At 46.7% G+C, this 27,066-nt stretch overlaps 1 protein-coding gene across 4 annotated transcripts in view; it reads left to right on the top strand.

The window, feature by feature from the left end:
* Nucleotides 1–27,066, top strand: part of PGPEP1L (pyroglutamyl-peptidase I like) — an 80,910-nt gene that overhangs the window by 31,327 nt on the left and 22,517 nt on the right. For 2 of the 4 annotated variants that reach the window (XM_061394278.1, XM_061394282.1), the window contains one exon: nt 26,825–26,947. In XM_061394278.1, coding sequence (XP_061250262.1) covers nt 26,825–26,947 — 123 coding nt within the window. Of the gene's footprint in view, nt 1–26,254; nt 26,370–26,824; nt 26,948–27,066 lie in introns of all 4 variants that reach the window. The other 2 variants (XM_061394280.1, XM_061394279.1) reach the window with 2 other exon arrangements.

The following is a 27,066-nucleotide window of genomic DNA, read 5'->3' as shown; positions in this document are numbered from 1 at the left end:
TCAGTATGCCAGCAAATATGGAAAACTCAGCAGTGGCCGCAGGACTGGAAAAGGTCAGCTTTTGTTCCAGTCCCAAAGAAGGACAATGCCAAATAATGTTCAAACTACCACACAATTACACTCATCTCACACGCTAGCAAAGTAACGCTCAAAATTATGCAGGCCTAGCACTATGACTAGGCTGGTCAATCACTTTAAACAGAAATGTAGAAGGAAGGGGTTAGAATTTGGGTTGGGCAGAAGAGTGGCAGGATCTAGGGTGGTACAAAGCTTGATTGACATCTCTGACCCCTCTGAGAATAAAGCTTGATACTTTTGAATTCTGCTACCTGAAATCCAATGGGATGCCTTGAAGTTGAGGACCTCTAAGACCTGGTGCAGAGTACATCATGAGAAATGCTGGGCTGGAAGAAGCACAAGCTGGAATCAAGATTGCCGGGAAAAATATCAATAACCTCAGATATGCAGATGATACCACCCTTATGGCAGAAAGTGACAAGGAACTAAAAAGCCTCTTGATGAAAGTGAAAGAGGAGAGTGAAAAAGTTGGCTTAAAACTCAACATTCAGAAAACTAAGATAGCATCTGGTCCCATCACCTCATGGGAAATAGGTGGGGAAACAATGGAAACAGTGTCAGACTTCATTTTGAGGGGGCTCCAAAATCACTGCAGAAGGTGATTTCAGCCATGAAATTAAAAGACGCTTAGTCCTTGGAAGGAAACTTATGACCAACCTAGATAGCATATTAAAAAGCAGAGATATTACTTTGCCAACAAAGGTCCATCTAGTCAAGGCTATGGTTTTTCCAGTGGTCATGTATGGATGTGAGAGTTGGACTGTGAAGAAAGCTGAGCGCTGAAGAATTGATGCTTTTGAACTGTGATGCTGGAGAAGACTCTTGTGGGTTCCTTGGACTGCAAGGAGATACAACCAGTCCATCCTAAAGGAGATCAGTCCTCGGTGTTCATTGGAAGGACTGATACTGAAGCTGAAACTCCAGTACTTTGGCCACCTCATGCAAAGAGTTGACTCATTGGGAAAGACCCTGATGCTGGGAGGGATTGGGGGCAGGAGGAGAAAGGGACGACAGAGGATGAGATGGCTGGATGGCATCACTGACTTGATGGATGTGAGTCTGAGTGAACTCCGGGAGTTGTGATGGACAGGGAGGCCTGGCGTGCTGCGATTCATGGGGTCGCAAAGAGTCGGACACGACTGAGCAACTGAACTGAACTGAAGACCTGGTGAGGAGTGTAAACTATTGTGAGTTTGTAAGTGGTTTCCTGTTGTGAGTTTGGAAGCTTCCTCTGTGAGAACTGCAGTGACAGCTAATGTTCTTAGGCAGGGAGGCCATCCCTGAGATGTTATGTCCAGTGTTTTTGATAGATATGCTACTGGGCACTGAGATGGTCCCAGGGATTGGATTAGTACCTCCAGAACCACCCCATTTCTTCATGAACAAACGGAGAGAGGGCTTTGTTAGATCTGGTAGGCCTAAGGCTGGCCTTGTTTATTTGTGTAAAAGCTGCCTGTGTTTCAGGGCTCCATTCCAGGGGTGTTCTGGTCCTTTAAGGGCATCATAAAGAGGCTTGGCCAATAGGCCATAGGTGGAAATCCAAATTTGGCTGAACCCTGTCATTCCTGTAAAGTTCCTAAGCTGTCATTTGTTAGCTCGAATGGACATGTCTAAGATTAACTTCCTTCTGTCAGGGGCGATACTTCTTTTTCCAGGGGTTAGTATTAGCCCCAGAAAAGTGACTTGTCGGAAAGTAATTTGTGCCTTGGCAGGGAATACCCAGTACCCTCATGCTGCTAAGAACTAGAATAACATTATTGTCTGAGGTTAGTTTGTTGTTGTGTTGTTAGGTGCTAAGTCATGTCTGACTCTGTGCAACCCCATGGACTTGCAGCCCGCCAGGCTCCTCTATCCATGGGATTCTCCAGGTAAGAATACAGGAGTGGGTTGCCATTTCCTTCTCCAGCAGATCTTCCCAACCCAGGGATCAAATCTGCATCTGCTGCCTTGCAGGCGGATTCTTTACCACTGAGCAACCAGGGAAGTTAGTTTATCTGGACTATAAATTAAGAGCTCTCTACCATATTGGAGTAGGCAGCTTTCACCCTCCAGCATTAACAATGAAAGGGCCTTTGCTAACGCTTGACCAAACAAATGAACCCCTGAAGCAAGACTGTCCAGGTGAGTTGTTGGGTCTATTTGGTATTTGGGGCCTTCCATTTGAAGACAAATAAGAATTTGGTGGCAGGATGGAGTGAGATCCAAAAGAAGGCATCCTTCAGGTCTAGGAGTACCGTTGGGTTTGTGAAGGGATTTGACCTCAAAGGTTATATGGGTTAGGTACTGTAGGTCTCAAACTAAATGGTGGGAGCTGTCAGACTTCTTTACGCTGGGATTGGGGTATTGCAGGGAGAATTACATAGGATTAGAAGCCTAGTTTGGAGGAACTCGGAGATTAGAGGCTTCAATCCTATTAAGCCTTCCTCCCTAAGAGGATATTGTGATACTCTAGAGAAAGAGTTCGGATCCTTTAAATGGATAACTACTTGGGTAGCTGTCACAGACCTGCTGGAAGTCGAAGTATCCCATTCTTTTGGAGGAACTTGCCTCAGGATCTGGGGCAGGATTTTAGCTAGAATCAGTTTTATAGTTGTTGTTAAAGCCATATTTACTGGCATAAATTATAAAGTAGCTTTAAATTTTATTAATAAATCTCAGCCTATCGGAGAAGGCATTGGCACCCCACTCCAGTACTCTTTCCTGGAAAATCCCACAGATGGAGGAGCCTGGTGGGCTACAGTCCATGGGGTCGTTAAGAGTTGGACACAACTGAGTGACCTCACTTTTACTTTTCAGTTTCACGCATTGGAGAAGGAAATGGCAACCCACTCCAGTGTCTTGCCTGGAGAATCCCAGGGACGGGGGAGCCTGGTGGGCTGCCATCTATGGGGTTGCATAGAGTCAGACACAACTGAAGCGACTTAGCAGCAGCAGCAACAGAGGGTGGGGCAGGTCAGGAAGACTAAGAAGGAGTGAGTGAACAGAGTACTTTCCAGGGAACAAGGTAGCGGGGGAGTGAAACGGCCATAGGACTGTCCATCCCCCTGTTAGGAAGATTGAGGGATAGTAAGTGGGACCAGAGAAGGGCTGAATAAGTAGCCCCAGGGTCAATCAGAAAGGTTACAGGGGCCCCCACCACATCCAGGGTCACCAGGCTCCTCAGTTTTATAGAGGATATAGGGGCCTGCAGTTTGAGCCCCGGGCACCTTCAGCCATCTGTGTCCAGGAGGTAAAGACCTAAAGTGCAGTCTGACTGCTGCTCTCGATCATCATCTGCCACTGACAGCGGAAGCTGACTTGGATTTCGGCTGTGAGTGCTGAGTTCAGAGGTACCTCTGGTATCGGGTGGCTATCATGTTGGCCTACCTGCTTGAGGGAAGGAGGGACAACTCCTCTTCCAGGGGCCCCTCTGGTGACAGTAAGTGTCGGTGGTGGAGCGGGGCAGCTCCTGCCCGTGCTCCCTGGCTGACCGCCAGGGACCTGACCTGACAGGTCGTCCGAGGTTTCTGAGAAAGGGAGGTGCACCCATAGCCCCTGCTGTGGGAGGGACTGAAATGGCAAGAGCCATGTACTGAGCATGTTATTTAAAATTTTTCTCCTCCCCTCTGTTCCCGCCTACTCCTAGAAATGTCCTCCCTGTTGTTAAAGACCTTAAAGGCCTTATCAAGCGAGACACGGGATGATGTTTGTGGGCCCTGTTCCAGTTTCTGTAGCTTTTGCCTAGTGTCTGGAGTTGACTGGCTTATAAAGGGACTACAAGGATAGCCCTTTCTTCATTAGTATCTGGATCTAAGTGGGTGTGTTTTCTCATGGCGACTGCTAGCCAGGCCTGTGGAAGGACAGGGTTCTCAGAAGGATCCTGAGTAACTTCCCTAAGTGAAAAAATGAGCAATTTAGTTGTTCAGTTGTGTCTGACTCTTTGCAACCCCACGGACTGTAGCCTGCCAGGCTCCTCTGTCCATGGAATTCTCTAGGCAAGGATACTAGAGTGGGATACTAGCCATGCCCTTCTCTGGGGGATCTTCCTGATCAGGGATTAAACCTGGTTCTCCTGCATTGCAGGCAGATTCTTTATCATCTGAGCCACCAGGGAAACTCCCTAAGCTTGCTATAATGAACAGTTTTGATGATTGCCTTTGTCATGCTCTCTGGCAGGCAGGTGATCGTATGGTCTTTCCTAGTTCATCCCCCTGCCGGCCCTTTATCATTCACCTGGCTGCTTCATCTATGGTCTACTCTTGGGATTGCAGCTGCCCCATTCAGGTTTAGCTGGGATTCTGAGTGTGTGCCTTATCTGCCCAAGCTTAGGCTAAGGCCCATATCCTCTTCTTTTCCTCGTGAGTACAGCAAGTGGTCAACCACATGAATGTCTTCCCAAGTTAGGCTGAGGGCTATAGTGAGGGCCTGCAATTCCTGAATCACAGTGATGGGGTCCTGACTGAAGGAACCTAACTTGTTTTGAGTCTGAAAAATGCCAGACATAGGAAAGGAAACATGGACTCTAATGGTGCCCATGTCTGCATTTACCACTTCCTTTAAGGCAAGCATATTAGATTTTGTTTCCTGGCGTTGGGTCGTCCTCAGTCTTGTGTGGAAAAGGGAGATGGGGCCTTCGTCCTGATGAGGGATGGCTGTTGAGACACTGTTGGGGTGTGAGTTGAGTCTGAAGCTAAGGGGTTGGCTGGGTTGTGGATAGAAAAGATCAAGTAGGGGGTCACCTAAAAGCTCTGATGGGGAGGGAGACGGAGGGCCTGGGGATGAGAGGCAGCAGAAAGACCCGTGCGGCCCACGTCCCTCACATCCAGCTTCTGACTAAGGGCCATAAAGGACTGAACATAAGGAGCCTCTGAGTCCTTTTCCTGCTTTCAGCGAAAGAGATTGAGTTGGAGGATTGTGTTATAACTCAGTGTACCATGAAGAGGTCATTTCTCCTGGCCCCCCAGTTTATACTGGGACCAGGCCAACTCACAAAAGGAAATGAGCCTTTTCTTTTTGAGATTTTCAGGGTCAAATTTTTTCCAGTGCCGAAGAACCCAGCCAAGGAGTGAGTCTGAGGAAGACTTCCAAGGCCTGCCAGAACCCATTCTTAGCCTAAATGCCATAGAATGGGGCACTGAGAGTCACTGGCTGACAGAAACATGTCCCCTCTGTCCCAGTGATCTCTGTGTGTCTGAGGCACAAAATGACCAAATGTCCCAAGAGTTCCCTCCAACTGTGAGAGATGATCCCTGAGTCTGAGACAGAGGCACAAACTGTGTGACTGAGGGGCCATGCAACTCGAGCAGAAAGAAAGGAGAGGCTCCCGGGAGCAACTGGGTGCCACATCGTTTGACGACTCCCTGAAACATGGGAAGGCACTTCAGAGGCAGCACTTAGGTTCCTGTCAGTCAGAAAGTGAAAGTAGCAGGGAAGGCAGGCTGAGGAACCCACCTCATAATCCTGCTGGGAGGGCAGCGGCCAAAGGGGGGGATGGGCTCTGTTTTGTTTGAAACAACATGCGCCTCATGGTTCATGGAAATTGTCTTACTGGAGACAGACACTCTGATAGCTTGGTCTGTTCCAAGACTCCCCTCTCCTTTTACAGGAGTCTTCAAGCGGCAGGCACACTAAGGGCTCTGAAGTGCCTGACCCAGGCCTGCCTGCTGTTGGTCTGGTTCTCAGCCTAAGGGAGAAAGGGGAGAGGAGAGCCTTCACCTGCCTGGTTGGCAGAGACTGGGCACCGTGGGTAGTGTGGCCTTGGGAACATGCCCGACAGTAGCCCTGGCCAGAGTGCCTCAGTTGCTTCCACAGCCACTTGCCTGTTTGCAGAGGGTTCAAGGAAAAGGAAATGAGAGAGTTGGGGTGGACCCCCACGAGTCCCCATACCGGCCACAAAAATTTTGTGGTCCATGTGCAGGTTGAAAAAGAGTCTCCAGACACACAGTATCTCAGAAGAGAGTGAATTTATGAGAACAAAGAGCAGAGACAGTGAAGGGTGCTGCAAACACAGTGGCTGACTTTCTGACAGACCAGAGAGAGTGGAGCCCTTTTGTGGCCCAGTGGCCAGTTTTTATAGGCTCAAGACGAAGAAAATTCCTGCTGGAAGGGTGGTGTCTCTTTAGAAGAAAAGAACTCCACAGATCCTGGGACTCCTTCAGCAAACCTGACGCTTCAGCTCAGACACTCTTCAGATGCCCTTGCTGTCATCTGAGAAGACAACTTCTAGGTCTTGACGCCATAGAATTCCAGAAGGCTTTCAGCCATGGAAAGTGGGAGACTTTGTTAAAATCCTCTGCTGATTATCAGCCCTGTCTGAAATACGGAGACATCAGCCTTACCTAAGTGACTTACTTTGAATTTAGTCTTTCTTCAGACTGTACATTTCAGTCAGGTTAAAAAATATTGGTGGGAAAGAGTGATGGGGTATCTGTAATTTTTTAACACTGTGGTAAAATACACATAACATAAAACTGACTATTTTAAGCACACAATTCAGTGACATTGAGTACATTCGCACGGTTGTGCAGCCACCGCCAGCATTCATCTCCAGAACTTTCCACCATCCCAAACAGAAATTCTGTACCCATTAAAATTCTAACTACCCTTTTCCTGCTCTGTGGTAATCACCCTTATACTCTCTTTCTCTATGATTTGACTATCCTAGCAGCCTCCTGTCAGCGGAGTCATTTCACATTTGTCCTTCGTGTCTGGCTTATTTCTCCATCGGTCTGTATTTCTGACCATGTTCGTCCCTGAGCCTGGCACCTTCACTCTCCCATCACATTCTCTCTGTGTCTGTATTTCTGACCACGTTCGTCCCTGAGCCTGGCACCTTCACTCTCCCATCACGTTCTTCTCTGCGTCTATATTTCTGACCACGTTCGTCCCTGAGCCTGGCACCTTCGCTCTCCCATCACGTTCTTCTCTGCGTCTGTCGCTTCTCTTCTGGCCTGGTCTCCAGTTTGTCTCTAGCATCCAGCGCAAGCCCCGAAACATGGCAGAGGCAAAACTAATATTTATGAAGAAATACTGTTGTTATTAATAATGAAGCTACGTTCCCAAGGAAGCAAAAAAAAAAAAATCTTTTAACAATGTGCTTTGTTCTGTTTTCCAATTACAAAGGAGAAATTACATAAGACCTCCAACGATCACAAAGAAACAGGAAAATAGATTGTAATTCCCCGTCTAAAAGGAAGCCCGAGTGTCGTGTGTGTGCTCCCGGTTTTACCCTCATGTTCTGCACTGGGATCTGTTGCTGTGGCCACCCCAGGACATAATGGTGTCAAGCAACCACCATTCTATTATCCTTCTTGGCTTTATGGGTCAGCTAGGCTGAGCTGGACGGTTCTGCTGGTCTCGCTTGGACCTCTCTTGTGGTTGTAGTTGGGGGAGACGGAGGCAGGATGAAAGAGTCTGGGTGGGGTGCTGAGACAGCAGACCTTGCCACAGGAGGTCTCCCCAGGGGAGAGCTTAGGTTAGAAACTGCCAAGCCCTCTGATGGCCTAGGCCCTGAACTGGCTGGATTATGGTGGAAAATGAGCTCAGGCCAGCTCAGGTTCACCGTGGGAAGAGATGACACCAGGCAATGAACCAGGAGATGACTCCTAGAACGCATGCTCCACTGCGGGCTTTCTTAGCTCTGGCTGCTGTAACAGAATGCCATAGACTGGTGGCTTGAACAAGAAACATCTCTTTGTCATGGTTCTGGAGGCTGAGGTCTGTGATCAGGGTGCTGGCACCATTAGGCTCTTGATGAGGGCCCACTTCTTGGCTGTGACCTCAGAGTCTTTCCTTGGTGTATACATGCTTCATGCAGACAGAATTCTGATCTCATCGTGCCCTTATAAAGATGCTTAGACAGCTGTGGCAGCCCCACCTTCATGCCTTCCTCTAAACCTAATGGTCTACCAAAGGCCCTGTCTCCAAATACTACCACACAAGGAGTGAGGGCTTCAACCTATGAACTGGGGGAGGACACCAACATTCTCACCAACATTCATTCCATAAATGGAGCTGTGGAAGCTGAGTAGGACCGTGCTGGCCCTCCATGTCCCACATTTCTTGTTTGTAGAAAAAGCTTTCATCTCCTGAGCCTCCCCAGAGTTCCAAAGAATAGATTCAAGCGGTTCTAATTAGGGACCCAAGGGAATGCAGAATCAAAGGAAAAGCAGTCAAGCAAGAAAGCCAAGGATGGCTTAAACAATAGTTCAGTGACAACACAGAGTTCCAGTTCCTCCTCAAGGGGTGTACAGAACAATATGATGCAAATCTTCGCATTGTTCTGCAGAAAGTAAGACGCCCTACCCCAACCCAGGTGAGGGATGGTGGCTGTACACTGACTACAAGTGTGTAGATCCCAGACTGGTTAGAACCAGAAAGTTAATCATTAAGATCCCTGAAACGCCACCCTGTCACCTCACCACCAATCAGTCGGAAGAAATTCATGTCCCCTGCACCACTCACCCCCAGTGTTGCCTTCCTTCCCTGAAAGCCATCAGGAAGTCTGGGTCTTTAGAGCGGGAGCTGCCCTTTCCTTGCCTGGCTCTGTAGTAAATGCTGTACCTTCCTTCATTACAGCCTGGTGTCAGTAGCTTGACCAGGTTTGGTAACACCATCTTGGACATATCTTACCACACGAGCTGATGTTACCCTTCTGAAAGGTTATACCAATTCCCCTTTGCAGTAGCAGTGTGTTTCATTACACACCCCAACACTAGGGTGTTGCGGTTTCTAAAATCCTTGCCAGTTTGATTAACAGCGTAGTGTTAATATAAATTCTATTAAATAGTACCCTTCAATCAAGACAAAGGTCACTGAAAGGAGTGGAGAGGTATCATTAACTCAATCCCTTTGGATTTCCTGACTGGCCACTTTAGGAACTGAAAATAATTTAAAATAATATATTGTATCTGTGTGTTAGAACATTTATTTCCAAGATTTTTTACTGATGTGAATCAGGTGGTCTGGCTTGACTAGAATCATGACCAATATAACACACAGGCAAAATTATCTCCCACATTCAATTTTGAAAAATAAACTGAAGTAAAACCCCAGAGACTCCTGGTTTCCTATCCAGCGTGTGCCCCATGAAGCACATTTTTTTTTTTTTGTCAGTCAAATGTTCATGTCGGTGATTGGGAAAAATTGTTTGATAAAATTGCAGAAGTCTAAGTAAGCATTTATCATTGTGTTTTGTTTGGAATCCTGCTGGAATCCCAGTGAAGAATGCAATTATTCAGAATGAATGGGGCAGAGTTCAGAGACAGGCTGGTCAGGGCCCGACTCATCCCACAGCAACTCGAGCGCCCGCTCTGGTGCTGCTGGTCCTCTGCAGCCGCAAAAAACACAAAATAAAGAAGAAACAAGAAACAAAAACAAGAAAAAAAAGCTGAGCAAGAGCTGTCTGCGAGTCCTACGGGCCACGGTGACGTAGCGGACAGTGACCCGGGCTCTCCTCTAGCAGCAGTGGGCCAGGAAGGCCTCTCTGAGGACGTGACATCTCGATTGAGTGACCGGGGCGGCTGCCCCTTGGGAAGGGGTCCACGAGGAGGGAGTTGCTGCTGTAAAGCCTTGGGCAGCATCGCAGGACCATGGGTATCAGAGTTGGAAGAGGCAGAGAGGAGGTCAGAGGCAACAGGCTTGTGCCCCGACTTTCCAGACCCTCGTTCCTTTGACTGCGTGCCTCCAGGTAATGAGAAACCAGACCTGCAGCGGGAATGTTCTTCTGGGCTGAGATAATTTGGGGTTGATTGTTCCATCTGTAGTTCACTGGGAGAAAGATGTGCTGAGTGGATGAGGGGGCATTTCCACCCAGTTGCAGAGACAGGGTAAGCTGAGCAGACCTGAGGTTGAAGACCTCTGTGGTTAGAAAGTCTAGGGGGACCGACACCCAGAGAACACTTTTTTCTGTAAAACATCTCCCTTGCCAGAAGGACCATGCGACTAATGACTCTACTTCCCACAGCTGCTCAGCCCCTGTCAAGAGCATGAACTGCTGCTCTTGTAGCCTAAACAGCACCTCCCTGCTGCCAACAGCCTTGATTTTGCTTGTTATGTATCAAGTAGCTGTTCTGGTTAAGCCTGTGCTCCTGGCTGCATAGAAGACCAGGGGCATGCATAGGTCTGGGAGCCACACGCAGAAGCCTGAGTCTCCCCAGGCTCCCAGATGGAGACTCACTGGGGCTGAGGGTACCGTTGACAGACCATGAAGGTGTAGTTTTATTCTTGGGACAAAAACGACTGGAGGTGTATTCAGAGATTAATAACATCCAACCATGTCCCTCTACAATGCAAATTCCAGCAGCAGTCTCTACCAACCTTCCATTCTAGCCAGGTCTCTGAACATGGCAGACTTCCTATTGCTATTCCATATTCCTTCCCATCCTCTCTCTTCCCCACTCAGTCCTGTCCAGTCATCATAAGCCAGATGCAGCCGATAAACTTACAAGTGGAAAGGAAATATCACTGATATACAAAGAGCTTCTATAAATAGGGGAAAACAGCGAATGACCCTATAGAAAAGTAGGCCTAAGATATGGAGAGTCACTTTACAGAGAAAGGAATGCAAGTGACTCTTACCCATGTGAAAATACGTTCAAACTTGCTCATAAGAGAAAAGCAAATTAAAGCCATGCTAAGATCAGATTGGCAAAAATCCAGAAGTTTGACAACTAGTGTGCAAGGCTGTAAGGCTGTCGGGCACTGAGACTTTGCTGGAGGGAACGCAAGGTGGTACAACCCCAGTGGAGAGGGGTTTAGCAGTCCCAGCAAGATGATGTACGTGTTGCTTCAGCAATCCACAAAATTTCTGGAGGCTCTCCCAAAGGTACGCTGGCAAAAATCAGAAAAGATAGCTTCACAAAGATGGGGAAAGTGTATATAAGAAGCAGGGGGACGCCTTAATATATGTCACATATTTGTTTATGAAAATTGAAAGTGAAGGATAAATCATAAAACTAAAAAAGTGGTTTCTTATGGAGGGGAGGGGAAAGCAAAGGGACTTCTTTGAGTAAAGCTCTTCTGTGGATTTAACTCTGGAGCCGTGTAACTTATTTTACATACTAATAAAACAACACTAAATATTTTAAAAAAGGAATCCATGGAAATCATGAGTAAAGTTGAGTTAATGAGCCTAATGGTGTGTCCGGTTGGTGAGACAACCACACAGAGAGGAACTGTGATGAGTAGTGTTGAAACACAGCAAGTTACTTTAAGGACAAAAAGCAAAAGCAAAACAAAAATTAATATCTTAAACTTTTCAGTCATCATGTTGTTTAAGGTGGAGTTAGTATTATTCTTCTGAGACTGTTGTGTGTAGAATGTGGGATAAAGTGAAAGGTGCATTGAAGGCTATTCGGTTCAGTTCAGTTCAGTGCAGTCGCTCAGTCGTGTCTGACTCTTTGCGACCCCATGAATCGCAGCATGCCAGGCCTCCCTGTCCATCACCAACTCCCGGAGTTCACTCAGACTCATTACAGCACCTCAATCTCGAGGCATTGTCAGCAGTTTCCCCTCAAACACTAAGCACTCTGCATGTGTTCAAACGCCTCTACAGGGACAGTATCACCATGCGAGCCACTGCAAGGGCAGCAGTAATAGCTCAGTTTTATAGATGAGACTGTGCACGGGGCTCTCAAGGCAAGAGTACTGGCGTGGGTTGCCGTTCCCTTCTCCAGTGGACCACATTCTGTCAGAACTCTCCACCATGACCCATCCGCCTTGGGTGGCCCTACAAGGCATGGCTCATAGTTTTATTGAGTTAGACAAGGCTGTGGTCCATGTGATCAGATTGGGTAGTTTTTCTGTGACTGTGGTTTTCAGTCTGCCCTCTGATAGAGAAGGATAAGAGGCTTATGGAAGCTTCCTGATGGGAGAGACTGACTGAGGGGGAAACTGGGTCTTGTTCTGATGGGTGGGCCATGCTCAGTAGATCTTTAATTCAATTTTCTGTTGATGGACTGTGTTCCCTCCCTGTTGTTTGACCTGAAACCAAACTATGGTGGAGGTGATGAAGATAATGGCGACCTCCTTCAGAAGGTCCCATGCAGGCACTGCTGCAGTCAGCGCCCCCAACCCTGCAGCAGGCCACTACCAACCCACGCCTCCGCCGGAGACTCCTGGACACTCACGGGCAAGTCTGGGTCAGTCTCTTGTGGGCTCACTGCTCCCTTTTCATAGGTCCCGGTGCACACAAGGTTCTGATTGTGCCCTCCAAGAGTCTGTTTCCCCAGTCCTGTGTAAGTTCTGGTGGCTCTAAGGTGGGGTTAATGGCGACCTCCTCCGAGAGGGCTTATGGCACACCCAGGTCTGCTGCACCCAGAGCCCCTGCCGCTGCGGCAGGCCCCTGCTGACCTGTACCTCCCCAGGAGACACTCAAACACTCAAAGGCAGGTCTGGCTCAGTCTCTGTGGGGTCCCTGGGTCCTGGTGTGCACAAGATTTTGTTTGAGCCCTCCAAGCATCTCTGTTAGGTGATGGGGTTTGATTGTAAATGCAGTTTTGCCCTTCCTGCTGTCTTTCTGGGGCTTCTCCCTTGCTCTTGGACGTGGGGTCTCTTTTTTTTGGTGGGATTCAACATTCTCCTGTTGATGGTTGTTCAGCAGTGAGTTGTAATTTTGGAGTTCTCGCAGGAGAAGAAGAGTCCACATCCTTCTACTCCGCCATCTTGTAGGAGTTTCATGGGGGCTTGAGCATAAACCTGAAGCCAGTCAGGAATTTCTGCAGTATGATAAGGATTTGCAGGTACCAGAAGGTACCAGACCATGAACTCCTTATTGCAAAATTCAGACTTAAACAGAACAAAGTAGGGAAAACCACTAGAACATTCAAGTATAACCTAAATCAAATCCCTTACAATTATACAGTGGCAGTGACAAATAGATTCAAGGGATTGGATCTGATAGACAGAGCTCCTGAAGAACTATGGGCACAGGTTCGTGACATTGTACAGGAGGCAGTGATCAAGACCATCCCCAAGAAAAAGAAATGCAAAAAGGCAAAATGGTTGTCTGAGGAGGCCTTACAAATAGCTGTGAAAAGAAGAGAAGCTAAAGGCAAAGGAGAAAAGGCAAGATATACCCATTTGAATACAGAGTTCTAGGAGATAAGAAAGCTTTCCTCAGTGATTAATGCAATAGAGGAATTAATGAAATAGAGGAAAACAATAGAATGGGAAAGACTAGGGATCTCTTCAAGAAAATTAGAGATACCAGGGGAACATTGCATGCTAAGATGGGCACAATAAAGGACAGAAATTGTATGGACCTAACAGAAGCAGAAGATACTAAGAAGAGGTGGCAAGAATACACAGAAGAACTGTACAAAAAACATCTTCATGACCCAGATAACCACGATGATGTGATCACCAACTTAGAGCCAGACATCCTGGAATGCAGAGTTAAGTGGGCATCAGGAAGCATTACTATGAATAAAGCTAGTAGAGGTGATAGAAATCCAGTTGAGCTATTTCAGATCCTAAAAGATGATGCTGTGAAAGTGCTGCACTCAATATGCCAGCAAATTTGGAAAACTCAGCAGTGGCCACAGGACTAGAAAAGGCCAGTTTTCATTCCAGTCCCAAAGAAAGGCAATGCCAAAGAATGTTCAAACTTCCACACAATTGCATTCATCTCACATTCTAGCAAAGTAATGCTCCAAAATTTTCCAAGTCAGGCTTCAACAGTGTGTGAACGGTGAACTTCAGATGTTCAAGCTGGATTTAGAAAAGGCACAGGAACCAGAGATCAAATTGCCAACATCTGTTGGATCATAGAAAAAGCAAGAGAGTTCCAGAAAAACATCTGCTTCTACTTTATTGACTATGCTAGAGCCTTTGGCTGTGTGGATCACAAGAAATTGTGGAAAATTCTTAAAGAGATGGGAATACCAGACCACCTGACCTGTATCCTGAGATATCTGTAATAAGGTCAAGAAGCAACAGTTAAAATTGCACATGGAACAACAGGCTGGTTCCAAATCGGGAAAGAAGTACATCAAGGCTGTATGTTGTCACCCTGCTTATTTAACTTCTATGCAGAGTACGTCATGCGAAATACCAGACTGGATGAAGCACAAGCTGGGACCAAGATTGCAGGGAGAAATATCAATAACCTCAGATATGCAGATGACACCACCCTTATGGCAGAAAGCGAAGAACTAAAGAGCCTCTTGATGAAAGTGAAAGTGGAGAGTGAAAAAGTTGGCTTAAAACTCAACATTCAGAAAACTAAGATCATGGCATCCGGTCCCATCACTTCATGGCAAATAGATGGGAAAACAATGGAAACAATGACAGACATTATTTGGGCGGGGGCGGGGGGGGGGGGGCTCCAGAATCACTGCAGATGGTGACTGCAGCCATGAAATTAATAGATGCTTGCTCTTTGGAAGAAAAGCTATGACCCATCTAGGCAGCATATTAAAAAGCAGAGAGATTATTCTGCCAACAAAAGTCTGTATAGTCAAAGCTATAGTTTTTCTAGTAGTCATGTATGGATGTGAGAGTTGGACTATAAAGAAAGCTGAGCACCGAAGAATTGATGCTTTTGAACTGTGGTGTTGGAGAAGACTCTTGAGAGTCCCTTGGACTACAAGGAGATGCAACCAGTCAATCCTAAAGGAAACCTGAATATTCATTGGATGGACTGATGCTGAAGCTGAAACTCCAGTACTCTGGCCACCTGATGCGAAGAACTGACCCATTGGAAAAGACTCTGGTGCTGGAAAAGATTGAAGGCAGGAGGAGAAGGGGACAACAGAGGATGAGATGGTTGGATGGCATCACCGACTCGATGGACACAAGTTTGTGCAAGTTACGGGAGTTGGTGATGGACAGGGAGGCCTGGCGTGCTGCAGTCCATGCGGTCGCAAAGAGTCGGACATGACTGAATGACTAAACTGAACTGAACTGCACTGGTAGATGAGACATTGAGGCTCTTGGAGTCAAAGTCATTTGCCCAAAGCCAAATGCCTGAGTTGGTGCTTTAGGGGCAAATGCAGAACAGAACTGTACCCACCAGGCTCCAAGTCTGTTCTCCTGATTGACTCTACCATGTGTTGTAACCTCCAAGTTGACCCTAGCAGTACCATCTCACCTGCCCACCCTCCACCTGCCCTGAGGACAGTTACTCTGCATGGGTATTTCCTGTCTGTGGTAGGACCAGGGCAGCACAGTGCTTGGCCAAAGGAAGGGCTTGAAAAATGTTGGGGAAAATAAAATGAATGAAAATAGAGAAAATTGCCTTCTTTTCTCTTTGGAAAAAACAGCTAGTAAGAGAAAATGAAGAAATGATTCTAAAGGAGAGTCAGGGTCCAAGAGACATTGAGATGCCTGTGTGTCACGGGGTCTCCAAGACCACCCTCAGGCTGTTATGCGCACAGACGCAGTTGTGGTGTACTACAGGAAAAGGGTCCCAGTTGAAATCAGCAAAGGAAAGGTGCTTGGAGCAAAGACCCCGAGAGACCAGGTGCGAGCTCCTAAGTGGTGTCTCCCAGTGGAGCTGCATGGAGCCATGGAACTCTCCCAGCGATGCCATGTGGCAACGGGTATGAAGTGTTGTCAACTTGGGAAGCTCATCAGAGTTTTGGTGTCCAGGATTCATACTGGGGTCAATCACATAGGTATGCAGTGCCTGCATGCCTGACCTAAGCTACTCAGACTCCAGAGCAAAAACAGGCATCTGCCATAAATCACAGTGTTGGCATAAACTCTAATCAAACTAGCATGATGTGACCGAAGGCCCCAGGCATATACAACTGCTCTAATCAGGCAGAACACCCCGAGGGCTCAGAGCTCTTTCTCCCAGGAGCCAGCCAAGGGCCAGTCCTGAAGACAGGTGTTTGTTGGCAATGTGCAGAGTTTGAGCAGCCCCTGCCTGCTGGGTTAACCCTTTTCTGCCCAACCTCCTATGCAGAGATGAGAGGTGTCCAGGGCCATCCAACTTTTGTCCGCCAATACTCCCTACATCAGTGCTTTCTTGAGGACCCCAAATCATTTTCAAAATGATTTTGAAAATGCAAAGTTGCAAGTTTGCAAGTTGATCCATTGGAGCGTGGCATGAAAATATCAGGGTTTTCATTTCTATGTTTTTTTTTTAATTACCATTTAAAATTTACCAAAATAAAACTTACCTTTTCAATCATTTTTAAGTGTACATTTCAGTAATGTTAAGTGTATTCACATTATTGTGCAACAGATATCCAGAACTTTTCATCTCACAAAACTAAAACTCTATTGAACATCTCCCCATTTTCCTTCCCCCAAATCCCTGATTACTATTATTCTACTTTCTGTCTCTATGAATTTGACCACTTTAGATCGCTCATGGGCTTCCCTGATAGCTCAGTTGGTAAAGAATCTGCCTGCAATGCAGGAGATGCCAGTTTGATTCCTGGATTGGGAAGATCCGCTGGAGAAGGGATAGGCTACCCACTCCAGTATTCTGGCCTGGAGAATTCCATGGACTGTATAGTCCATGGGGTCGCAAAGAGTCGGACACGACTGAGCAACTTTCACTTTCACTTTAGATCCCTCAGTTACGTAGAATTATACAGTATGTCTTTTTGGGACTGGCTTGTTACACTCAGCATAGATTGTCCTCTAGACTCATCTATGTTGTAGCATGTGCCATAAATTTCTTCCTTTTTAAGGCTGATTAATATTCCATTGTTGGTATAGATCGCATTTTGTTTATCTGTTCCTCCATCAGCGGACATTTGGGTTACTTCCATCTCTTGACTATTGTGAATAATGTTGCATTGAATATGAATATGCAAATAGCCCTTTGAGCTCTTGCGTTTTGATTCTTTTTGATAAGACTTAGGCTTGCTGGATCATCTGGTAATTCTATTTTTAATATTTTGAGGAATGTCCATACTGTTTTCCATGGCAGCTGCGCCATTTTACATTTCCACCGACTGTGCACAAAGGTTGCAATTTCTCCATATCTTTGCCAACAGTTGTTATTTTCTTATATTGGCCACCTAATGGGTGTGAATTTCTATTAGTCTATAAAAATGAAATCATCCTTGAACAATATTTCATAGCTGTACCAAAGCTAGCTTGGCTTTGTACATCTGCAGGTCCCTGAACAGGCTTGATTTCCTGAAGCAAAAGGGAATTCATCAGCCTTGGAGCAAGAGACACCATGGTGCTAGGCCCTCCATTTTTGAATCATTTTTAATTTATTATAAAGTATTTCAATTTCAGTCTGAATTTGGCAATGAGGAGTTCATGATCTGAGCCACAGTCAGCTCCCGGTCTTGTTTTGCTGACTGTATAGAGCTTCTCCATCTTTGGCTGCAAAGAATAGAATCAATCTGATTTCGCTGTTGACCGTCTGGTGATGTCCATGTGTAGCGTCTTCTCTTGTGTTGTTGGAAGAGGGTGTTTGCTATGACCACTGCGTTCTCTTGGCAAAATTCTATTAGCCTTTGCCCTGCTTCATTCTGTACTCCAGGGCCAAATTTGCCTGTTACTCCAGGTGATTCTTGACTTCCTACTTTTGTATTCCAGTCCCCTATAATTAAAAGGACATCTTTTTGGGGTGTTTATTCTAGAACGTCTTGTAGGTCTTAACTCAGACTTAAATTGAATAAAGTAGGGAAAACCACTAGACCATTCAGGTATGACCTAAATCAAATCCCTTATGATTATACAGTGGAAGTGACAAATAGTTTCAAGGGCTTAGATCTGGTAGACAGAGCTCCTGAAGAACCATGGACAGAGGTTTGTGGCATTGTACAGGAGGCAGTGATCAAGACCATCCCCAAGAAAAAGAAATGCAAAAAGGCAAAATGGTTGTCTGAGGACACCGTACAAATAGGTATGAAAAGAAGAAAAGGAGAAAAGGAAAGATATACCCATTTGAATGCAAAGTTCCAAAGAATAGCAAGGAGAGATAAGAAAGCCTTCCTCAGTGATCAATGCAAAGAAATAGAGGAAAACAATAGAATGAGGGAAGACTAGTGATCTTTTCAAGAAAATTAGAGATACCAAGGGGATATTTCATGCAAAGATGAGCACAATAAAGGACAGAAATGGTATGGACCTAATAGAAGCAGAAAATACAAAGAAAAGGTGGCAAGAATACAGAGAAGAAATATACAGAAAAGATCTTCATGACCCAGATAACCACAATGGTGTGATCACTCACCTACAACCAGACATTCTGGAATGTGAAGTCAAATGGGCCTTAGGAAGCATCACTATGAGCAAAGCTAATGGAGGTGATGGAATTCTAGTTGAGCTATTTCAAATCCTAAAGGATAATGCTGTGAAAGTGCTGCACTCAACATGCCAGCAAATTTGGAAAACTCAGCAGTGGCCACAGGACTGGAAAAGGCCAGTTTTCTTTCCAATCCCAAAGAAAAGCAATGCCAAAGAATCTTCAAACTACAGCACAATTGCGCTCATCTCACACACTAGTAAAGTAATGCTCAAAATTCTCCAAGCCAGGCTTCAACAGTACATGAACTGTGAACTTCCAGATGTTCAAGCTGGATTTAGAAAAGGCAGAGGAACCAGAGATCAAATTGCCAACATTCATTGGGTCCTTGAAAGAGCAAGAGAGTTCCAGAAAAACATCTACTTCTGCTTTATTGACTATGCCAAAGCCTTTGACTGTGTAGATCACAAGAAACTGTGGAAAATTCTTAAAGAGATGGGAATACCAGACCACCTGACCTGCCTCCTGAGAAATCTGTAATAAGGTCAAGAAGCAACAGTTAAAACTGGACATGGAACAACAGACTGGTTCCAAATAGGGAAAGGAGTACATCAAAGCTGTATATTGTCACCCTGCTTATTTAACTTCTATGCAGAGAACATCATGAGAAACGCTGGGCTGAATGAAGCACAAGCTGGAGTCAAGATTGCCAGGAGAAATATCAATAACCTCAGATATGCAGATGACACCACCTTTATGGCAGAAAGTGAAGAAGAACTAAAGAGCCTCTTGATGAAAGTGAAAGAGGAGAGTGAAAAAGTTGGCTTAAAACTCAACTTTCAGAAAACTAAGATCATGGCATCTGGTCCCATCACTTCATGGCAAATAGATGGGGAAACAGTGTAAACAGTGTCAGACTTTATTTTGGGGGGCTCCAGAATCACCGCAGATGTTGAATGCAGCCATGAAATTAAAAGATGCTTGCTCCTTGGAAGAAAAGTTATGACTTACCTGGACAGCATGTTAAAAAATAGAGATATTACTTTGTTGACAAAGGTCTGTCTAGTCAAGACTATGGTTTTTCCGGTAGTCATGTATGGATGTGAGAGTTGGACTATAAAGAAAGCTGAGCAATGAAGAATTGATGCTTTTGAACTGTGGTGTTGGAGAAGACTCTTGAGAGTCCCTTGGACTGCAAGGAGACCCAACCAGTCCATCCTAAAGGAGATCAGTCCTGAATATTCATTGGATGGACTGATGCTGAAGCTGAAACTCCAATACTTTGGCCACCTGATGCAAAAAGCTGACTCATTTGAAAAGACCCTGATGCTGGGAAAGATTGAAGGCGGTAGAAGGGGATGACAGAGGATAAGATGTTTGGATGGCATCACCAACTCAATGGACATGAGTTTGAGAGAGTTCTGGGTGTTAGTGATGGACAGGGAAGCCTGGCGTGCTGCAGTCCATGGGGTTGCAAAGAGTCGGACACGACTGAGTGACTAGACTGACTGATAAAGTGTTTCACTTCAGTTAATGTGTTTCAGAATTAATATCATCCAGTTTTAATTAAACTAAGCCTCAAATTATGATCAAGAAATCCTTACAAAAAGGATCTTCAAGAAACCCACAGATACAGGATAATATGATGCAAACCTGAACACATGTGAAAACAGCCAAGTGATCCTTTATCTAACCTCATCTGAGTCCTCTGCCAGTCACATTGTGATGTAAAAACAGTAACAGTCTCATAAGAAATTGGCCAAAAAGAGGGAAGAATTAAGGGAACCATTATAAATACAGATTTACATATACTTGTATGTAAAATGAATATGAACAGTGAAGCCCACATGAAAAATGTATCATGCCTTGAGACATGAAGATACCAGCTAATGATATTGTGTGTGTGTGTGTGTGTGTGTGTGTGTATGTATGCATGTGTGCATACTAAAATCTTTTCATCAATAGTGGCATGTGGTCAAAAATATTTGGAGACAACTGCTCTAAGCAGAGGATCAAGAATTACTGGGTTACTGTTGTTCATTACTGGACTTTTGGAGGAATAACCAAAGGATATTGGGCGTAGGCTGGACATTTGTCAAATGTGGAGAGCGGAACTTGGCTTTGTTAAGGAAAAGAGTGTGACCTGGAAACAATCCTAAGATTTTCCAAGCCCTTGGTGAGAGCTGTGGTCAGCCCTAAGCAGCTGACCCCACTGTTGTGGTGGCATCTCCTCTGTGAGGGTCTCTGGAACGCCTCCCTTCTTTTAAACTCACCCTCAGGTTCCTTATCTGTAAAATGGTGACAAGGTTAGGGGGCTGGGGTGAGGTGCTGGGCATACTGCCTGCAGATAGCAAGGGTGCTGCTGAGGCAGCTGGTCTGATTATCAGCCAGACTATTTGTTAAGCTTTTAGAACCGGAAAAATACTACATACACCTTAAAAATGTTACGACAAATATAGACAGAAATGAGAATCTCCCCTAATTCTCCTCGTTGTCAGTATGCTCCTATTTCCGTAAATGGCTGCAGGAAACAGTCTGAGATCCTTATTTTTAAACTGGTTTCTTTTCATGGGTTTTCCTGTGTTAACACATTCTTTGTAAAATCATTTATAATAGCTGCATTATGCTCCACTGGTAGCTGTCCTGTACTTAATACGTCAGACCCCCAGTCACCTCCACGGCTTCTTCCTGTGCCTGGTGAGCCCCTCCCAGGCCTGCCCCTAGTTTCTGTGTCCGTGGGGCACCTCCAGCCTAGATGGGGTTGGAGGGAGCACGGGCCTGGATCTCCAGGACCAGCCGATGGCTCCCAGGTTCCTTCCAACCCTGCAGGTCAAGAAGAACCAGCTATCGCTTCCTCTTCCATGGTCAGCCTGCAGACACGCACACACAGGCACACAAGACCCTCACCCAGAGCCCAGCACAGAGGCTCCAGGAGGGTCTCTGCCATATCCACATCTGATGCCTGATGGACGAGTGAGCGAGAGAAGGAGGGAAGGAGAAGGGAAAGAGAGGGGAGGGAGGGACAGAGAGAGGGCAGAAGGAAGGAAGTAGGGAGGTAAGAAGGGAGGAGGGAAGGCTGTTTGCACACACCTCCAAGTTCCCACTCCTTAATTTCTTCCCCTTGAACACTCTTGCTAGTCCTCCAAGCTCAGATCAGAAGCCCCTCTGGGCAGTCCTCTTAGGCTATAACTCCACGTGGATGGTCTTGCTTAACTTTCACAGCAGCCCTTGTGAGGAAGGTCCTGTTTCTACGACGTTTTGAAGATCAGGAAACTGAGGCTTGGCAAGTTTCAATAATTTGCCCAAACAGTGAAAGACTTTATTTTTCGGGCTCCCAAATCACTACAGACAGTGACTGAAGCCATGAAATTAAAATATGCTTGCTGAGTGCCAAAGAATTGATGCTTTTGAATTGTGGCGTTAGAGAAGACTCTTGAGAGTCCCTTGGACTGCAAGGAGATCTAACCAGTCAACCCAAAGGAAATCAGTCCTGAATATTCATTGGAAAGACTGACGCTGAAGCTGAAACTCCAATACTTTGGCCACCTGATGCGAAGAACTGACTTATTGGAAAAGACCCTGATGCTGGGAAAGATTGAGGCAAGAGGAGAAGGGGATGACAGAGGATGAGATGGTTGGATGGCATCACCAACTCAAGGAAATGAGTTTGAGCAAGTTCCACGAGTCGGTGATGGACTGGGTAGCCTGGCATGCTGCAGTCCATGGGGTCGCAAAGAGTCAGACACAACTGTGCAACTGAACTGAACTGAACTGAGCTCCTTGGAAGAAAAGCTATGATGAACCTAGACAGCATATTAAAAAGTAGAGACATCACTTTGCCGACAAAGGTCCGTATAGTCAAATCTATGGCTTTTCCGTAGTCATGTATGGATGTGAGAGTTGGACCATAAAGAAGGCTGAGGGCTGAAGAATTGATGCTTTCAAATTGTGGTGCTGGAGAAGATTCTTGCGAGTCCCTTGGACTGCAAGGAGATCCAACCAATCAATCCTAAAGGAAATCAACCCTGAGTATTCATTGGAAGGACTGATGCTGAAGCTGAACCTCAATACTTTGGCCACATGATGTGAAGAGCTGACTCAAAAGACCCTGATGCTGGGAAAGATTGAGGGCAGGAGGAGAAGGGGATGACAGAGGATGAAATGGCTGGATGGCATTACCAGCTCGGTGGACATGAATTTGAGCAAACTCTGGGAGATACTGAAGGACAGGGAAGCCTGGTGTGCTACCATGGGTTGTAAAGAGTCGGACAAGACTGAGCAACTGAGCAACAAACACACAATAGGAAGAGGAAGACATGGAGTCTAAGCTCCTTCCTAACCACCTAATAATTGAAGGTCCTCAGAATTCCACAGCCCAGTGTGGCCCAACACAGCCCTTGGAACCAGAACCAGGAGTCTTGCCATCACTTCCCATTCCTATACTCCATCTCCTCTGAGAATGTGAACCTCCCAGACAGCCCATGCTCTAGCAGAGGACCACATTGCAAGCACTCAAGAAGTTTGAATGAAGAAATCCTTTCCTGCTTCATGGTACTAGCCACAGACTCCCATTAGATGAGAGAAGACTCAGATTGTGGAAAAAGAGCAACCATTCTGCAGCACCAGCTGGTGCCACAGCCTTGGTGGATTTGAAAAAAATTCAGAGAGCAACTGAGTTCTCTTTGTTAAATCTCTGTGTGTTCCTGGCAACCAGATTTTGGACAACATGGAGGCAGGAAGAAGTGGGTGGAAGAGGCAGAAGGTGGGGCTTCCTTATTCCCAAGGGCCTTTGTGACTGGTGGGGTTCAGGCTTTTTGAAGGATCGGGGGCCTGGCACAGGCTCTCAGCTCCCCGTGGAGCCTGGTGATTCCTCTGGCGAGAGCAGTACCCTGAATTCCACTTTGGTAAGAGTTATACCAGGCTTTGTCCCTGGCCCCTTGGGCACAAAACACTCTGCAATTCTAGCTGAGAAAGTGTGCCAGTCTGGAAGGTACAAACCCCTGGCTCTCTCTGCATAGAACTGACGCTCTCTTTGCTAAAACTACCAACCCTCCTTGGCAGAAAGGGTGGTGGCAACCAGTTGTCTGCCGTCTGCTTATGCAGAATATTCTACTCCCTGCTTCTGAAAGGCTAAAAGTAATCAAATTCTAATAAATATTACTTTTAATAAATCCCTCTTGCATGACTTTCTCCAATTAATATGGACTAATTATACATATTGGGCCTTCATATAAAGCCCCAATTATGTGACAGATACTGTGCTGGGCACTTTTTGTGAATCATTTAAAATTTGTGAAAGCATCTCCAACTTTTATTTATGCCCATTTCACAGATGAGAAAACAGAGGTGCACCAAAGCTAAATAAGATGCCCACATTTGCCCAATGAAAGGTGGCAGGACTTCCCTGGTGGCACAGTGGGTAGGGATCCACCTGCCGATGTCCCCTGACATGGGTTCAATCCCCGATCTGGGAAAATCCCACATGCTGTGGAGCACCTCTGCCTACGCACCATGACTACGGAGCCTGCGCTCTGGAGCCCACGAGCAGCAATTACCAAGCCCGTGTGCTGCAACTACAGATGCCTCCATGCCTAGAGCCTGTGTTCCACGACAAGAGAAGCCCCCAGTCTCTGCAACTAAAGCCCGAGCACAGCAACAAAGACCCATTGTAGCCAAAAAAAAAAAAAAAAAGGATGGCAGAGCCAGGTCTCAAACCTGCATCTTTGTGACTCCAAAGTCCGTGCCCTTTGGAGTCTCACTTTAGTGGGGTCTCACTTTGCATGTGCCCCCTCTGCCCTGTACCCTCCTCACTCCAGGCTTAGGCTGCTGATGACCACCAGCTTGGTTTAGTCTTTGTAAAATGCTATTGTCTGCCATGGGTCACAGTGTAGATGGCCCAGGGCACCGTGCGTGCGTGTGTGTGTGTGTGTGTGTAGGCGTTAGAGAGAACACATGCTTGAGGGAGCCGAGCGTCCACATGAGGCAGTGCCTGGAGGCTCTTTGCATGATTGCAGGTTGGAGAGAGTTCCTCAGATTCCCAAATCAGTTTCTGACTTCAGTCCCGGGTTGTCTGTGTCACTTTCAAGAGTTATAATGAGCTGGATGGATGAACTGGAAGGCATCTGAAACTCAACCAGGACTTATCTCGTTACCAGCTGGAAGCTCCCCTGTATTAGTCAGCTTAAGCTGCTATAACAAAATTCTGCAGGCTGAGTAGTTTAAACAACATGCATGCATTTCTCACGGAGAAGTAAATGAAGTCTAAGATCAAGGTGCCAACAGATTTGGTTCCTGGTGAGAACTTTCTTTCTGACTTACAGTATCTTCTGGCTGTGTCCTGCCTCAAATGGCAAAGAAAGAAAGGCTCTGGCCTCTCTTCTTCTTATAAGGGTGTTAGTCCCATTATGTGGGCTTCCGAGGTGGCTCAGGGGTAAAGAATCTGCCTGCCAATGCAGGAGACCCAGGAGATGCAGATTCGACCCCTAGGTCAGGAAGATCCCCTGGAGGAGGCCATGGCAACCCACTCCAGTATTCTTGCCTGGAGAATCCCATGGACAGAGGAGCTGGTGAGCTAGAGGCCACTGGGTTGCAAAGAGTCAGACACACCTGACCTAGTATGCGTGCATACATGCATGAAATCCCACCATGCATGACCCTACCCTCATGACCTCATCTAAACCTTAGGGTTTCAACATACGAATTTGGGTCAGGGACATATTTTTAGTCCATAGCTCCCTCTCCCAATACCAGTACAGCTGACCACAAAACCTAGTGATCTCTGGATGACTGCAGACTTCCTAGAGCCATCCAGGCAGCCTGGCCAAGGCCCCAGGAGGCCTGTAGCCCATGGTGGTGTAGTTACCTTCCTGTCTAACCTCTGTCCTCAGTGGGAGGTGTCTGTTGGCTCCATCTGTTGCTCCTCTTGCTCAAAGGGCTCCAGGGGAACCAGCAAGCCCCTGGACTTCCAGCCCCACAGTATGGGCGGCAGTGGTCACCTTTCCAGGGGACACTGCCTGCTCCTTAGCAGAATCCCTGGAGCTGGTGACATGGCAGACCTGCCAAGGTGCCAGCTCCCCGTGTTGGGACAACTGGGAGGGAAAGAGGTAGAGGGTGACACACCAGTTAGGAAAAGAAAATGCATCAGGAGGATCCTGGAGGATAATTCCATGGTAATCCTTGAAAAAGTTCAAGTTTATACTGGTCTGCAGTTCCTTATCTGCATTTCTGACATCCAAAGATCTCTAAACATTAGATGTTTTCCTTAATCTAGTTGATGCAAAAGGTGAGCTGAGCTGGTGTGAGGCAAAGTGTGATGTCTGTATTTATTTCACCTAAATTGCCTGTTTCTATTTCCTGCCCTAAAATGTCAAGGTGGCCAGTCGTGCAGTGCAGCCCCAGACTCTGAGTCCACTGGAATCCAGCAGGGAAGGGATTCTAATGCCAGCTTGTAGTTGAGGCTGTTTGAGCACCGCATTGGAAGCTTGAAAAGAAACAGCTGATAAGGAGAAGCAGGACCTTTGGGTATTGACTTTCAGATAAGTAAAGCACACAGAAATGCCTGGTCCCCGAGAGCTCAGCTGGTAAAGAATCTGCCTGCAATGCAGGAGACTCGGGTTTGATTCCTGGGTCGGAAGAGCCCCTGAGAAGGCATAGGCTACCCACTCCAGTATTCTTGGGCTTTCCTTTGTGGCACAGCTGGTAAAGAATCCGCCTGCAATGTGGGAGACCTGGGTTTGATCCTTGGGTTGGGAAGATCCCCTGGAGAAGGGAAAGGCTGCCCTCTCCAGTATTCTGGTCTGAAGAATTCCTTGGACTGTCTAGTCCATGGGGTTACAAACAGTCAGACACGACTGAGTGACTTTCACTTCACTTCACTTCGGTATCCAACGTACTCCATCCCACGCCTATAACTATAAAGGCCATGGAGAAATACAGTTTGGCCTTCCTGAACTTTCTGGTTTGGCAGTAGTGAAGCCATCAGCCTTCTGGAAAGCACTACCTTAGAGAGTGTCATGGGTGGGTGTTGTTATAAAGCAGAAAACCTGGACAGAAAGACAGACACGCACAAAGGGGCGATGATGTGAAGACCGCAGTTATGCTACCACAAACCAAGGACTACTGGGGGCTGCCAGAAGCTGAAAGAGGCAAGGTAGGCGCCTTCGGCAAGGTTCAGAGGCAGGATCACCCTGCTGACACCTTGGTTTTGGACTTCCATCTGCAAGACAGAGGTGATGAATTTCTGTTCTCAGCTCCGGGTGCACCTCCCTCTGTCTTATACACCCTTCAGCTTTTCCATCTGGCTCACCCTCATCTGTCCACTAGAAGTACCCTGCATCCCTTCTGTGAACGCCGTTCTGACCTGCAGACTGGGTCAGACATGCCTTTGGGGTCTGTGCACCTTGACAAGGGCAACTATATGGGGCTTTGTGCGGGCAGCAGGAGCTCTGGCCCACTGTTGACCCGTCGCCTCTGTGGGAGCTCCTTGAGGGCAGGTCCAGGCCCCCAAAGGCCCCAGCAACGAACTGGATGGCCCTGAACTTGGCTTGTGAGGAGCTCCCTGTGGCCCTCCAGCAAGCGAGGTGACCCACCTGTTTCTTTCTGCAGGAACTCTCCAAACTGGGCCTGGGGAATGACATGGAGGTAGAGCTGCAGACTCTTCAGCTGCCGGTGGATTACAGGGAAGTGAAACAAAGGGTCGCCAGAATCTGGGAAGATCTTCAACCACAAGTAAATGACAGCAAGGGAGGCAGTGGGGATGGGAGCGGGGGGTGGGATGATTATGTGTGGAGACCCAGAGCCTGTGAACCCCAGGACCCTGGTTCTAGGGTTGATGGCTCAAGTGTATC

The sequence above is a fragment of the Bos javanicus genome, chromosome 21, assembly GCF_032452875.1.
Source record: "Bos javanicus breed banteng chromosome 21, ARS-OSU_banteng_1.0, whole genome shotgun sequence".
Lineage (NCBI taxonomy): Eukaryota > Metazoa > Chordata > Mammalia > Artiodactyla > Bovidae > Bos > Bos javanicus.
Note: the sequence above shows the minus strand (reverse complement) of the source record. Positions and strands in the feature narration are given on the sequence as shown.